At 34.9% G+C, this 16,138-nt stretch overlaps 1 protein-coding gene across 1 annotated transcript in view; it reads left to right on the plus strand.

Moving 5' to 3' along the window:
* nell1 (neural EGFL like 1) overlaps nucleotides 1–15,269 on the plus strand; it is a 230,372-nt gene extending 215,103 nt beyond the window's left edge. Inside the window, exons 17-20 of the mRNA XM_023332459.1 lie at nucleotides 4,003–4,196; nucleotides 8,135–8,311; nucleotides 8,687–8,911; nucleotides 11,396–15,269. Coding sequence (XP_023188227.1) covers nucleotides 4,003–4,196; nucleotides 8,135–8,311; nucleotides 8,687–8,911; nucleotides 11,396–11,446 — 647 coding nt within the window. The 3' untranslated portion in view covers nucleotides 11,447–15,269. The remainder of the gene's footprint in view (nucleotides 1–4,002; nucleotides 4,197–8,134; nucleotides 8,312–8,686; nucleotides 8,912–11,395) is intronic.
* The last annotated feature ends 869 nt before the right edge of the window (nucleotides 15,270–16,138 follow it).

Raw genomic sequence — 16,138 nt, forward strand, 5'->3', positions numbered from 1 at the left:
AAGGTTTTACACCAAGAAATATGCTCCTACTTCAAAATTGGAAAGGGTATGTCTGGAAGAGTGGAGGGAATAAGTCAGAATGAGGACTATCTCCAAATCATCTTACCTCACTTCAGCTCAAAAGCCAAATCACAAATTTAATATTGAGTAAGACTGATCTCAAACACACATGCCAGTATGTCATAGTAAGCTAGAGAACAAGTTGTTGTTTCCTATGTTACATCACTTGTTAGTTATATTTAAAAAAAAAAAAAAAATCTTTATTGGCACAATAGTGTCTAAATATAAACGTCACATGGCTTTCTTCCTCTGCTGCCTATTAATACAAACATAAATACTTTGGAGTGTGAGTGAAAGTAAATTCTGAAATATCTGTAAGAACTTGTCCTGGTACCTGTCTGGTTTTCCCCTGCAACAAATATCTTTTTATATAAAAGTTATACTTTTTCCTTACCTAAAAACACTTGCATCATCATCCCTGCTGCTGGCCTGTAATGTTTCCTCCATCACTTTGCCCTTTTCTTTTCTTTTTTATTTTCAGATACTACTTGACAACTACATTATTTTGTCTGAAAAGGCAGCAGATACAAGTCATTTCATTTTTAGTTATCTGGATTAATTTTGCACAATAGCGCTGTCATATTTGACTAAAAGTAATGGACACACAAAGTGGCATGGACACAGAAAGTGTGTCCATGCCATAAAATTAAATTATGTGGCGTATTACCCTGTTAGCTTGTCTCTTCCATTCCATTTTATGTGCTAAGCAATAATTTTCATACAGAAATGGTGCTTTATTAAACATTTCATGTTCAGTGTTACCATTTGGTACTTAATGACCTGAGTACATATCCTGCATTGTTTGAGAGTAATTGAGTCAACTCAACCAGAGTTTGGCAGCTAAAACCTTTGATTTTTATTAGTATATAGTTAAAGAACTAGGATTAAAGTTGGCAGTATGTCTAGAATATGTTTAAGGGGTGAAACCTTACCAGCAAACCAATCAGCATAAATTAACTGAATCAAGAGACATAGTTTAATATCCAGCTAGAATAATGTCTGTATATTTGGTGACATTCTACATATGCTGGTGGGAGGTATGGAAAGTTTTTAAACAGAGTTCTTGTATTTAATTTTTTTATTCATTGAGACTGTTTCTTGTATAATCATTATAGTCTGAAAAAAACTTAGTCAAATAATTTAAATGCTCAAAATGATGAAAATCATGTTAAGATGAGTATATTTTCAGCCTCCTACTGGAACTATGTTTAAAGAGACATAATCCCAGAACCTTTTTTTGAGTTCTTTTTTGAACAATCTGAGAGTCCTTCTTATTAGTTTACATTAAAGCCTAAATATGTTTATTAGTGATGTTATCTGAGCCTTTATTGGCCAAGATTTTACATTTTACAAATTACATGAAAGTGGAAAATGTTTTCCTAATTGTGGAACGAGAGCTAAATTCTCATAAATTTGTAGTTGAAGTGTCTGATCTTTTGCATGATGACATGGAGTCGGCTCTGAACATGGAAAAAACACAGCCCAGACAGAAAAGATGAAACAAGTTTGATACGGTTTTGTTCAGGTTGATTTGTGCCAAATTGGTTACTGAAGGTTATGAAATATTTAACCTCAGATTGCCTGATAGAAATGTGAAAGAACTAAGCTCAGAGTATCAGCAGGAAAACAGACGAAAAGAGAGAAAACCGCTTTAATGGGCTCACAGTCATACAATGTAAAAAGAAATTGACTTGCTGACATATTTTTGCTCAACAAAGACAACCAATAAACAAAAACCTATTTTCTGAGCGATTTCAGCTTTTTCTTTTTGGTCCTTTGTTTATGCAGCACCGGCAGTGTGCTGTCAGTGTGCTATGGGAGTGATTACAGACAGCAGCTTCTGGCAGGGGAGAACAGAGCTGCTGTCAAAAGGCCTTTGGTCCTTTTTTCTGTCTGAACAGCTCACATTCAGGGAGGATAAAGAGAGTTAAATGCCATGGTAAAAGTTAAGGAGGGGCTTTTTTACCCAGGGGCTATGAAAAGTAGATGAAAATATCATCCACCTCTTTTCTGAATAGATTTCTTATTTTGGTTTGTTGCGATATGGAAACAAAAGTAGCTGACTGAGCGGGATCTTTGATGATTCAGCTAAATCTAACTATGATGCTACTAGAGTATGCAAAGTATATTCCATATATATGAAGATAAGATGGAACTTAAGACTTTATTGATTTATTGCAAAGCAGATGGTGCCTTTTTTCTTAAAGTGTGTATAAGGATGGCAGAGACAGCACGATACAGCTTAAACACAATCAAGCACCATTTTAATCATAATTATGCCATAAAAATTATAGATCGCAGAGATCACAAAAAAGTTATAGATGCATGCATAAATTATACAGTTAGTGAATTAAAAATGAAAGAGTTAGAAAGATGAATTTAAAATGCCATAGCCTAAAGAAAGAAGCTGATGGTGATGCAGTGGAAGCTTAAATATGCGTTTTCTTTTTGTTTAGTTTTTTTCTCCTGGCACGGCTGCAGAGAACATCCTCCATGTGGCTCAAATGTTTCTTTATAGCTTCACTGTAAGGTAGTGTGTGTGTTTTAAACCACATAGCAGTGGGAATTAAAACTTCTGATATGAAAGGCTTTAGTAAAATAAGAATTTTCTCACACTGCTTGTGACTGTCTGACCGCATCAGTGTGAACATTCAATTTTCACTGCCTTACTTACCGAACCTGTTAATTTAAAAGAATTATTGAATAACTCGGGGCTGCAATAGTAAATTGGGCAGAGCAGAGTTTCTGAATGTCACATTTAGCTCATTCTGAGCTTCACAGCAAATTGAAGAAATAGGTTAAAAAAAAGTTAAGGAGTTAAATATTTCCCCTTGAAAATGTGGAAAGGATAGTCTTGTCTGTTCTGGGTTTTGTCTTTAACTTAAAGGCACTGAAAGATAAAAGTCACTTTTGTGGTTTGTATAATACTACAACATTATAGTTGAATTAATGATGAAAAGTTGTAATTAGACCAGAAAAAAAAAAAATTCTAAAAAAAACCAAAACAAAACCTTTTAATATATTGTCAGTTTTCTTATAGTCTTCATTTCTCTAGTGCATTGTGTTTAAATTAATGCCATCATTTAGATAATTGAATTTTTCATTTATAAATTGAATGTTTCTTAAAAACTCAACAATGTATTGGCTATTTCTTTTTCTTTTTTTTCAAAGCTGTCAGGTACTTAAGAATCTCAGATCAATCAAATATTGTAAAAAAGTGAAATACTGGAACGGCTATGAAACTCATGGTGTCACTCCAATCAGCTAATTAACTCAGAACACCTGCAAAAGTTTCCTGATCCTGTAAATGGTTTTAATTTGAGGCAAAAAAGTGTTTCTATTGTAGTTTTGTGAAAAGGCACTAATTTTGATGCAACTGAAATCCTTATGCAACAACCTTTTATCAAAAATGTAGTTTTTTCCATTAAGAAAATGTATTTTTGTACTTCTAATTTGTGCAGCTTTAAGGTCAAAGGAAAAACAGCTTTCCTACTTCCTTTAATCTTATATATTATTCAAATATTTTTAGTGAAATGTTGTTTTTTTACATATGCTGAGATGCATCTATGATATGAGTTTCACTTTCTAGAGTTGGTGATGAACATTTATGGTAGCCTGTTCATTCTTCATCATTTTTAGACATACCTGTATAAATAATCATGGCAGAGAGTAACAGAAAAGACGAACATATATTTAGATGTGTTAATGATTTTTGTCTTAAGGTATTTATTTAGTTGTATATATAACTTTTTTAGTATGTCAATTTTTTATTGTTTTTTTCAAACATTTGCTATTTGAGTCTAATTTCAAAAGAGCATGATAATGCTTTACATTTGCATAAACAATTGTAGTCTAAAATGGGTACTACAATATTTATAGCTATTGCGGTAGCTATAAATCACTATTTTCTACACGTTAAAGAGTTTATATTTTATCTTTCAGACATCGATGAGTGCACTTTGCAGACACACACCTGCTGGAATGATAGTGTGTGTGTAAACCTCCCAGGAGGCTATGACTGCATGTGCACATCTGGTCCAGGCTGCAGCGGAAACTGCCCACAAGACGAAGTTATAAGACGCAATGGAGAAGACTGGAAACCCGCCTATGATCGCTGTGCTCTGTGCTCCTGCAAGGTAAAGTTGAAATCAAACATACAGTGGGTAGTTTTATTCTTTGTAAAAAAAAATAAATAAAAATAAAATTGACTTCCATTGATATTCCTCTCAGTTAACCTCTAGTTTCTGTTATGTAAGTAAGCACACATGTATCAAATCATAGCAGACTACAACAAAAGTTGTGAACAATAAAATGAACATGAGGAGCAAACAGAAAACAAATGTTCATCAATGCAAGTCATGTGAATAAGTACAGAACAACATGGCAATAATCATGTTCAGCAGCACATGCTACATTGGCATGTTGAAATGAAGGGAGCGAAAACTGCAATAATAATCCTTTTTACTGATCTTAGGTGCGCAAAAGAAAATAAAAAATCTATTCTGTCCATCTGAAGGAATTGTTCAGTGATTTATCTTGGTGTTCCCAAAAGTAAACTTGTGCCTTACAACAATCCTGTGGCTTAGTTGTTTTTGCAGTGTTAGTGAAATGGCTAAGAGTCTCAAAAGTTAACAGATACAGTCGAGAAGAACTCTCCGTACTTTGGGAATTTTATCAACAATTCTATTATGGTTCTGTTTCCTTTTAAAAAGGGAAAAATAAAAGTGTGTGACAGTTTTGTATCCCCATGGTGGCCTTTTCAATATCCTTGAGTATTTGTCACCAGCTCAGCTCTGTCTCTTATCAAACTTTTCCCCAGGCTAGCTGGAACACCTTGGACCAGTTTATGCCAAGTGACAGCAAATCAAAAATATGACTAACTGCTCAAAATTCCTACGAGAATTTATTCTTGTATTTAGTCTAAAGCTGGAGGTGTTTAGAGCAGGATGCAGAATATCCCTCGAGTGGAAAAAGACTGCCTAGTCATCGCATACAAGGATCTTTGATTGGCGATATTTCTTTCCTAATAGAAAATGACAGCACTTCAGCAGAAAACTCCAAATAAAACTAGTATTTTACCATTATATAAAATAGAAGCATCTCTCTGAATATGTTTTTACAAGTTTTAAAATATAAGTGACCTGAAATAATTCTAGATATTTTATTTTGGGTCCACTGAGGGCTTTCTCTGAATATATTTAATGGTTTGCCACTGTTTAGACCAATCTATTTTAGAGAAAAACAAAAGATCACATTTAAAATTTTTTAAACAGGCACTTTATTTTTCTATTATTTTATCTGTATACATTAAATTGCTTTTCCCAGAATCAGCTGGTGGTTATATTGTCACTGTGAAAAACTGATAAAAAAAATCTACGGATCTGTTCTTGTTGTCAGTTCCAGCCCAATTCTGCCACACACCTTCTGCACAGCTGCCAATCCGGTACTGATTTAGCTAATATGTTCTATCCAGATTTATGAACCATACCGAAAACTTACGGAATATATCTGATGCTTCTGCCATCAGAACAAAATATACCCCCGCCTGTTTTTCATTGCATTACACTGTGACAAATATTTGTGGCAGTTTAATGACTTCCTTCTGTACTCAGGAGTCATATGGAGGTAGAGAACAGTGGCTGCAGGAAAGTGAGATATTGATCACATTTGTCTTTGGGAAAGGGAGACTCTGAGATTAAGATTTATATAAAAGAGAGACATAGGTGTTTGATCTAAAGTGACGGCTGAGAATGGGAGCCATGAGCTTCATAAAGTTAGAAAATTTCCGCTACACGCTTGGTGGTTGGCATGGCTTAAGACAAAACTTTAACGTTACATTTTTTAAATTTTACAATCATAGAATATATTTCATAATGCATTATTAGATTCTGACACATTTATTTCACTGACTGTCTCGCTTAATCTATCTGTACCTGCATCCCATAAATTCAAGCACATCTTGTATTGTTTCAGTGGCAGCAGCAATGCATGCAAAAGGTGATCTAATTAAACGTGATGTAGAAGGAAAAACCACAAATATCCAAAACACTTAGCTGCTCAAGTCCATTAATCATTGCTTCAAAACCTAAAAGAACTATTCTAAAAGGAAACAATCCAATTACTAAATACACATTTTCATCAAGAGAAGTAAATGCAGTCAGACATTAAAAAAGGAATGTTACAGTTATGACTATGACTTAAATAAGTGGCAGGCATATTGGATTTTGAGGTTGGAGTTGGTGTGAAGTTTTCAACTTTTTATCTCAAAATTTGAAGTACATTTACTTCTTTTTTGTTGTTGCTTGAAAATGGAAGAAAAATGAGTCTGCATCTTTCTACAGATCATGAAGCACCGATGGATCAGAATGCTTTATTCTTTTCTCTTGTTCTTTATTCATGAAAAGTTCATGCCCTCTTGCAAAAATGTCATAGCACTAGAACATTTTCACATTGTGTCACTTTGCAATCCCAAGTGATTTCTGAAGAAAATTGGTTGTCATGGATTTTCTCTAAAGGTAGCACCATCATTTTTTATAACAAAATAATAGGATTGGATTAAAAAGTCTTTAAAAAGACTACAAACGCTTTTAAGAAAACCTTTAAACAAAGCAAATCATAAGATTAAACTGCAGAGAAAAAAAGAGTCCTAATTTGTCTTCCATTAAAGTTCTGGACAGGAATTGGCACTATTTTGCTTAGCACAGCAGTGTAGCTTTAGCTTTTATTTGCAGGCGTAATCTCACTGCTGGCATTAACATTTGCAGTTTGCCATCACAAACATTCCCTGCGAGGACGTTCCAGGAAGCGGTGCTTTCCCTACATGTCAAGGACCATTACTGGACAGACCATGCCCATCAGAAATGGGACCACATAATGGAGCAGTTGCCATAGCAGGACAATATGGATCAATAAAACATTGGCCCTGCGCTGTCTTTTTATGCCATACAAAGTGATTTTAGGGCCGTCATACATTTTCTAACGACCTTTTTATGTAACATTTTTACATCTCTATAACAAAATCTTCCTGGGGCCAGACAGTGCCGGCTGTGCACAGTAAAAAGGATCATAAAGTTTTCTCTTTCCAGGTACAGGCGACAGATAACTGTAGCTGGGCAGAGGGAAGTTAATGGTGAATCTGATTTTGATGCATTTGACATTCATTCAGATCAAAATCATTTTGGTAACCTAACTGACCTAAAACAGGAAAAGTTTGGTCTCATTGCATCCTTTCATACTTCTAACTTTAAATAAAATAAAATTATAATAATAATTTTTATACTGAAAAAGCACAAAAACTTACCAAATATTGTCGTCCAGTTGCTAGTTCAGATATCGTAGTACTTGAAATAAGACAAATCTACCTTAGAAGTACCTTTTCAGCAAAAGGAATTGATGAAAAAGTATTAGTTCCATTTTGGCAGATACATTTATTTATAACATTTTTCCCCATGTCATAAGTGAAATAATCTGCCAATGGAGCTTATATGTTTTCATCAATTTCAAAGATTTTTTTTCACTCAAGACAAGCTTCTATATCTTGCTGATAAATTACTTTTCAGTTAGTTTTGTCTTAATTCAAGTGTACTAAAATATTTGCAATAGAAAGAAGACAAACAATATTTAGTAAGATTGTGTGTTTTTGCAGTGTAGCAATTCTTGGGACTTTTGTTATTAATTTGTGGATTTGTCCCTCTTTGTATTCAGATGCAGTTCTTTTCAGTTAGTTTTAAGAATCTCAGTTGTTTTCATTGAACTGTTGTCACTCAAATCAGAATTTATTTATATTCTGATTTGAGTTGCAGTCTTTACATATTGTTTTTCTCTTTCCTGTTTTATTTTGAAAAATCCTTTCCTTTGTCTGCATTCCGATTACTTTTGGTAGGAGCTTTGATTCAACCTTGTCTTTGTGTGTTTTGTTTCCAATTTACACACTTTTTTACTAAACAGGAACTCTGTAGTCTTATTTAATGTCAGAGAGTAAGAAGAAATATTAGAAGTATCTGATTTTGCTTGTGTTTGTCGTATTGAGGCTTGTGTTAATTTGCTAGTTCCTACTGTAACCTGTATTGCACAGGATGGACAGACGTTCTGCAGGAGGAAACCCTGTGACTGTGCAGACCCAGATGAGGATCTGTTTTGCTGTCCCAGCTGTGACAACCGGCCCAGCAGTCAGTGTCTGGACCAGAGTGGACGAACACTGTACCGCAGTGGAGCGTCTTGGATGTATGGTTGCCAGCAGTGTCGCTGCATGGTGTGTAAATATGAGCAACATACATAAAATCAAAAGAAATTCACACACATTCAGAAAAAATGTGTGGGGGGGGGGGGTTCAATAGCATTACAGCAGTTTCTGATATTAAATTCCTTAATATGGAATTAAAGCTTAATTAGATTAAACAATGATACAGAACCTTCTTATCAATATGAAATTCACAGCTGAGACGTCTAATGCGCTGCTCAGCTGTGTGTGAAGGCTGAGATAATTACCACATTTCTAATTTGAAATGTGACAACACATTAGTGGGAGCTCTAATTTTATCTGCAGAAAAATGTGCTGAGAAGCATGAAGCAAAATTTCTGAATTCTCTTGCGTCTTTGTTCTTATTTTTGGCCTGTGCCTCTGCAGGAGGGGGAGGTCGACTGCTGGCCTTTAGTTTGTCCCGTATTATTGTGCGAGTACACGGCAGTGGCAGAGGGTGAGTGTTGCCCGCGCTGCGTCACAGACCCCTGCTTGGCTGACAACCTGTCGTACGACATTCGGCAGACGTGCACAGACCCCACTGGTGTCACTCGTCTCAGCGGGGACACATGGCATATGCCCAAGTCGCCCTGCACTACCTGCAAGTGTAAGGTAGGTCAAAGCATCAATAATCACCAAGCGACTCTGTTTCAAACGTAACTCCACAATGAGCTTTAAACATTGAATAGTTTATTACGACTCAGACACATATTTTTATTTAAAAAGCACTTGTTCAATTGGCAAATAATTTCACTTACAACAAGACATTTTCCCATGTTATAAGAGAAACATTCTACCTGTGGAACTAGTACTTTTTCATCAATTTTACATAATTATTGCCTTTAAACAAGTTCCTAAATGTTGCTTAAAAGTTATTTGTAATTTATTTTTCTCTTATTCAAAGCATGCTAAAATAGTTGCACTAGAAAGTTGACCAAAAATACTTAGACTTTATATTTTTGCAATGTATTCCATCCTTAGCAAGATATAAAGTTTTATGCCTTGCTGAACTAAACTGAGCAAAAATCCAGTTTAGTTTTATTAAGTCTTGAGTGTTTCTCCTTTAAAGTAAAATCCAGTCCTGTTTTGTTTATTTGCCCCTTGCTTTTTTGTTCCAGGTTTGGATTTAGAAAAAAAAAAAGTTAAGCTACTGTTTTGTACAACTCATTAATTTCTGAATTCACTACAACTGAAGTGGAAAATCAAAAGTAAACATGATCTGCTGAGCTAAAATAAAGCAATATCTGCATTGGGAAATCGGACAGGTTGTAGGAAACCATAATTATCCTTTGAATTGAACACTCATTATCTCAGCTTGATCTAATTCCCTTCACTTCTCTAAAGCGGTTTTCAACTGTTTTCGATGTGAAGGTAATAATTAGTCCAACGTTCACTCGAAAACTTCCTAGAACTTGTAAAATGGCTTTCATTAAACCACTGATTAAAAAGGCATACAATAGATTGTTGTGTCATCTCTAACTACCAGCCAATTGACAAGTTTCCCCTGCAAGCAAGAGTTTGTGACAACACTGTATTTAACATTTTCCACAGTGCTGCCAGAAGAAAGCAGCAAATGACCTCAGACTTAACACTTATTAAAGAAAGTTTTCTGTGCTTCATTGTTTTGGACAAAATAGAAAGAAAAGTAACAGAACAAAAGCATTTGGAAAAATGTATTAAATGTTGCTATCTTAATTGCTTAAAATGCCATATTACAAAGGTGATTTGAACCAACCTACATATCAAAACCCTATTTAACACCCTATTATTTTGAGACAGACTAAAGCTCATGTCTGATTTCATCTTTAACTGCTTCTTTCTCCCACTTTATCTGTTTTTTTTGTTGCACCCAACAACTTTAGAAAGAGTGTAGTTTTTGTGCCTACACATCCTGCCACAATGTGATATTACATAAATCGAATTAAAACTTCTGGGGGAAAGCAGCTCCTTTAGTCCTTTATGGGTGTTATAACACTGTTCACACTACCTCCCACTTTACAGTTGCTTGCCAACTCGGCTGTTTTCAGTTCAGAGACAGAGAAGTCAGTTGCATGGATTCCGTATTTAATCTTTTTTTTTTTTTTTAAACACCTGCCAGTAATAATAATAATAAAAAAACCATCCCAAGTAATTTAGTATATGGCAACAGAACTTTCTGCTGCATTAATTCTTTTGAGAACCTACGACTACCATGACCTGGATCAGAGATTTTACGTCAACATCTTTGGTATCAGCAGCTGTTGTGCAGACAGATCAGGGTCACACTGTGAACCTGGTCTATATAAGGACCTCTGCTGCTGAGTAAGTCCATATGCTTGATTGATGTTGTTAGAGACATAGTTTGCCTTAGCTTTGGCTGACCTGACATTAAGGTTTCTGTAATGACACAGTAGCAGGTCACACACTCCATTACTCAGTAATATCATATAGAAATTGTATAACATATGATTTGAAATTTGAAGCTCAGCTAGAAGAAACAGCCCTTGAAACTGTTTTCAGATATACAATCCTTTTAAAAAAAAAAACAACAACAAAAAAACAGCAAACCTTGATCGTTTTAATGAGATCCATTCTTAGCACACAGGCATATCTGATGAACTGCATTATTCTTCAAATACAGCAGATTAAAAATTCACAGGATCTAAAAAAAAAACTCTCAAAAGAACGAGTAGAAAACAAGACTTGTCAAAAATATGTCTATTTAAAAGATGTTAGCCATAAAGCTTTTATGACATATGATTTTGTATTTGCCTCAGTTGTGCATAAGTTTAATAACGTCACTGACAAAATGACAGTTAGTCTGACATTTTGTTCTCCATTTATAAAACTCTGTTCAGTTTTGACGTCCAATCCCCTGAGTTACTCTCTCCATATTGCAACTTATTACTGGGTGGAAATTTATGTGTGTCATGTTGAAATACAATTTATAAATAAACTCTGCACTTTTGCTTAAACTCTACCAGCTTTTTCTAAAATCTGAAGTCTTGTTAGGCAACAGTGGCTCAGCCTCTGGACTTTACAATCAACATGTATAATGTATAACCATCTGCATTATTTAATGCTCCCTCTGTTGTCTTGTCATGTTGTGTTGTTCAGAACGGGAACGTTTGCTGCTTGGTGGATCTCGACTGCCTTCAGAACAACTGAAACTCATTCCTCCTCTTCTTCTCACTACGGGACTGTCACACGGCCTCCTCCATCAGACAACCTTCCCACTGGATCCATAAGACAGACTTGCACACAAACGTGTGCATGACAATGTGTGCACAGGACGCACGCACTGGGCAGACTTTGGGTGTCAAAGCGGCGTCCTTTTGCCACAACTCTGACAGCGAGCGAGCGAGTGTGTGTGTGTGAGACTCAGGAGAAGATCTGAGGTCATTGTCACACTAAGTGTTGTATATGTATCTGTGTGTTTGTTTTTTATCCCTTAATGTCTCAAGAAGATGTGTACAAACTCTAGCAAGCAACTACAGATAAGCAGGTGGTCACATTTCGGTGCTCCATACATCTGTACTTCTTAAATATTGGCTCACTCTGGATTGGTCATCTAAAGAAGATATCAAAAAACGTGTTTCTTTGGCAACAAAAAAAGAAAATGGGTTCACCTTTAATGTTTTGTCTCATTGAAAGAGCTGGTAGTTTTAATAAAACCACAGAATGTGAAGAATTTAATCTTTAACTGATGTGATGTGGAATCAGTTTCCAGTCCGGCAACAAGTTGCTCTTGTTTATGGTTTTTCAAATTTGATAAATGATCTTGCTCCTGTTTTATGCATAGAAAGTAACATTTTGTGATAACATTTTGTTGTTTTTAAAAAAAAAATCATAATGTGGTAATCAAAGCTTCATTGTAATTATGATTTGCTGTCTTGTCATTTTATCATAAAAGTGACCACAACTTGTATGTCATATATTTAATTTGATCTTGCACTTTTCTGCTTGCTTTGCAGCTCCACTTGACTGTATGAAAATAAACTCATTAAAAAAGAGTACAATATCTTAATGTTTATAAAGCTGGATATTACCAACATACATTTTTTGTTGTAGGTCTACAGGTTTTTGGATGAAAGTGAAAACACTTCTCTGTTGATTTTGATCTATTGATGATATAGGTCTGCTGTCCTTATAGGTTAGAAAAACACCAAACACAGAATAAACCACATCCTTCCCAGTTTCCAGCCTCTGAACCGGGGCATATTTTTACAAATATTTTCCTCTGCATCACTGTCGTCTCTCTAATGATGATGATGATGACCAGATGCTAACATTTAACAACAGCACTCACATTATCAATGCTGTGTGATGTGTCACTACCACTTCTTGCAGGTCAGAACAAACACCAGCCCAAGCTGTTGATTAAATCAGCGCAGCTTAGCGATGGGCTGGACTTCTGCTGCATCTCCCAGGGCTCTGCATCCTCAGCACCATATGCCACAAAGAAAAGCAGAGGGACAAAAATAAGAGGAAAAAAAAGAAAGCTGGTGAAGGGGCTAAGGGGGGATAATTAAAGCCATGTCACGCAGCCCTGGATTTGAGTATGCCAAGAGGTCACCAAGTGTTGAATCTGTTTACAGACAGCTAGGCTTAATAAGGCAGCACAGTCCTGAGCTTTTACTGCTTCACTTCTATGCTTCAAAGCCTCTCTCCAGTGTCATCATGTTTGTGCAGAGTAAATGCTTTCTCTAAAGTTTCAGTAGAGTTCTGGTTGCAGTGTACTCAATTGCAGACCACCAGAATTTCAAATGTTACACTATCTGGGATTTTTGGTAAAAGCATGCACTGTAGCAAAGGTTGTGATCATGGCGTGATCACATGGTTCGTTTCAGAATTTAATCTGTAAGTGTAACTGCAGATCATCGTATTCTTGTTTAGAACTGGAATTAACCTAATTTCTATTTGGTTTTATCACTTCTTAAAATTTATTCAAGTGAAATTAAAATGTATTGTTGCACTGAGGGGCACAGATATTCATAATGCTGAAAATCGTGGCTAAAGTTTATAAGTTCTGACAGTGAATTGCAGAAGTACTTAGAACCCCAGAACTTTTCCAAATTTCATCATATGACAACCATATACCTCAATGCTTGTTACTGGGATTTTATCTGGTAGACCAGAAGAAAATGGTTACAAAGATCTTATTTTAATGCTTGACATAATTTCTCTATTTGATTTTGGTTTGGCCTTTGAATGGACAATTCAAGTACATAAACATTCTTTGATTCAAGCCAGGTCATTGTAGCTCTGACTGTATATCTAATGTGTTTCTCCTACTTGAATGTAAAATCTTTTCAGCTCACATTCTCCAAGAAGCTGACAGGCAAACAAAGAGTATGTTTAGGGTGTTACATTTTGTTGCTTTTAATGTTCTCTTAAAAACAAAAGAACTGGATTTAAACTGAGATTAAATTAAAACGGTGAACTTTATATACTAGGACACTTCTGATGTCAACCAGCTGCACTGGATTTTATTGATGGTTGCTAGAATAAGGGGGGCTGAATATAAATGAATTTCTCACTTTTCAAGTTTTCATTTGTACAAAATTTAATTTGTATTATTTTAATGGATTTGAAATTTTGAATTTACTTTTGAGCTACTTTGTGTTGACCTACCACATAAAATAGTAGCAAATTTTGAGGTTTGTGGTTGTAGTATGACAACATATGGAAAAGTTTAACAGGTGTGAATAGTTTGACAAGGTACTGTAGATGAAGATGCATTTTATTGAGTTGCTTGCACAAATCAACTTCATTGGCTTCTGCTAATTGTCTGCAGTTACCGAAAAATAACTGTTGTTCTGCAATTCGACCACCATTCAAGCCAAGCTTGTTTTGTTTTCCAGTACGCCTTTTTAGATATCACCAGCATGTTTGTCTCTTCCCACTATTTCATAACGCAATTCACGTTGTAAAAAGTTGCAGAAACGTTGCAGAAAGCACACACACCCCCACATGCCTACACACCCAAGGAAATGCAGTTAATGTGAACTCTGTCTATATTAGTTGAAAGCAGAAATTTGTACAAAAACTGAATAAGATTTTGAGATTTCTCTGTTGACTGATTTCATATAAAATGACTGCTGTACTACACTATTTGTAAGTCTGTGTGTAAATGTTTTACATGCTGACAAAATACAAAAAATATTTTTGTGTTTATAGACAAATTGTGTTAATTTAAGTTTACTGATTTTTCTTTTGGTGTACAAGTTCAGTTTTGCTGTAAATACTGTGTAAATGGACGGGTACTGTAAAAAAATTAAAAAAAAAGATTATGTGAATAATTCTCACTACCACAGCTTCTTAGGATCTGAGTGTTGTAAGTTAAATAAGAGAGAAGCAACATTTCTATTCTTTTTACTATTTATTTATTTTTATATTCTTGCCTTAACCCTTTTTCGTATTCATTAGTTTGTCTTTTTCACTGTTTTAGGATTTAATTGTCTGAATGTGTATATACAAATACTTCATTAAAACTCAACAGAAATATACTTTTGACATAATGAACATGAACATGCAGTTTTTTCAGGCATTTTGTCCAGCTTTTAAGAAGAAGACATGGACTTTTCCTTGATTCAGTCTTTGTTACCCCTCACCCCCCCAACATATTTATGTAATCTGAACTGAGTTATGTTCACTTGAACCACGAAATTGAATTGTATACATATGTAAAAAAAAAAGACCGTTACAAAAGAAAGCATTTTGCTTGTTTTACTTGATATTAAGAAATCAACAACGTGTTACTGCTTTCTTTTATTTATTTATTTTTTAAAGAAAGCAGTTCCAAATCTTCTAGCAATTGATGTGCTGTTTTTCATAGAAGACCACCATGAAGAAATCTACAGGTTTGGTCATTGCCAGGTCAGAGTGCCCAATGTAGTTTTACTCAAAGGGTTAAGTGTCATTTAAAGACTGTGTTGTGAAAAGAATTTGCTGTGAACTAATTCTCCTGTTAATAAATACTTAAGTTGTTTACTTTACTCCTCTGTGTGCATTTAGTGTGATAACATGTATCCTGACATTGATAGCACTTGATATTTACTTTTAAGGTAAATGCAAAAAAACTATATAGATGGAATCGGGCAGAATTACAACAGAAGACGGATAAATGCTTTTCATGCACCGTTTAATGGAAGCTTGAATTAAACAATATTCCCACGCTTTAACTATGAGGTCCTTAAAATGTCTCAATCGACTTCTTAAAATTTCCCAATGCTATACAGTACAGAAGTGCATGGAAGCTTGTGCTTGTTCAAGGATAAGATTGTTATTTTGATGCTGTAATTGGGGAAAGATTTCTCATGAGCAGCTCTATGAACGTTTCTCAAGTGTGTGAGAAAGAATGAAAGTGAAGCAATGTGGTCTGATTTATATTCTTTTGCACAACTAAAATCAATAAATCTATAATGTCTAGACAGAAACCACCAGTTTATCAAAAGAAAGTTTAAGCATGGTAGAGAAGAATGGCAAAAAAGATTCAGTGGTCTTTCAAGACTTAAAGTAAATTTTAACAGAAAGTCAACCATGGCTCAGCACCTCTACGTGTGTTAACCAATTCAGCATTTTACTTGCTCCAAGAATAAAGTGATGCCGCATCATGTTCATATGACTGTGAGATTCATCGATATACATTTGATCCAGAAGGTACAATTGGCTTTAAAAAGATAAACAACCTTTGTGTCTGAATGTTCGATTATAAACCAGAGTTAGGATTATCTAAACTGTTTCTTCTTGCTAAATGCTAAAAATTATGACAGAAAAAATATATTTGAAACTTCTGTTTTCAACTGATTGGTACAATAACTGACATCCATTAACATACTATTTGAAAACTGAAGTAAC

The sequence above is a fragment of the Xiphophorus maculatus genome, chromosome 4 (genome assembly GCF_002775205.1).
Source record: "Xiphophorus maculatus strain JP 163 A chromosome 4, X_maculatus-5.0-male, whole genome shotgun sequence".
NCBI lineage: Eukaryota > Metazoa > Chordata > Actinopteri > Cyprinodontiformes > Poeciliidae > Xiphophorus > Xiphophorus maculatus.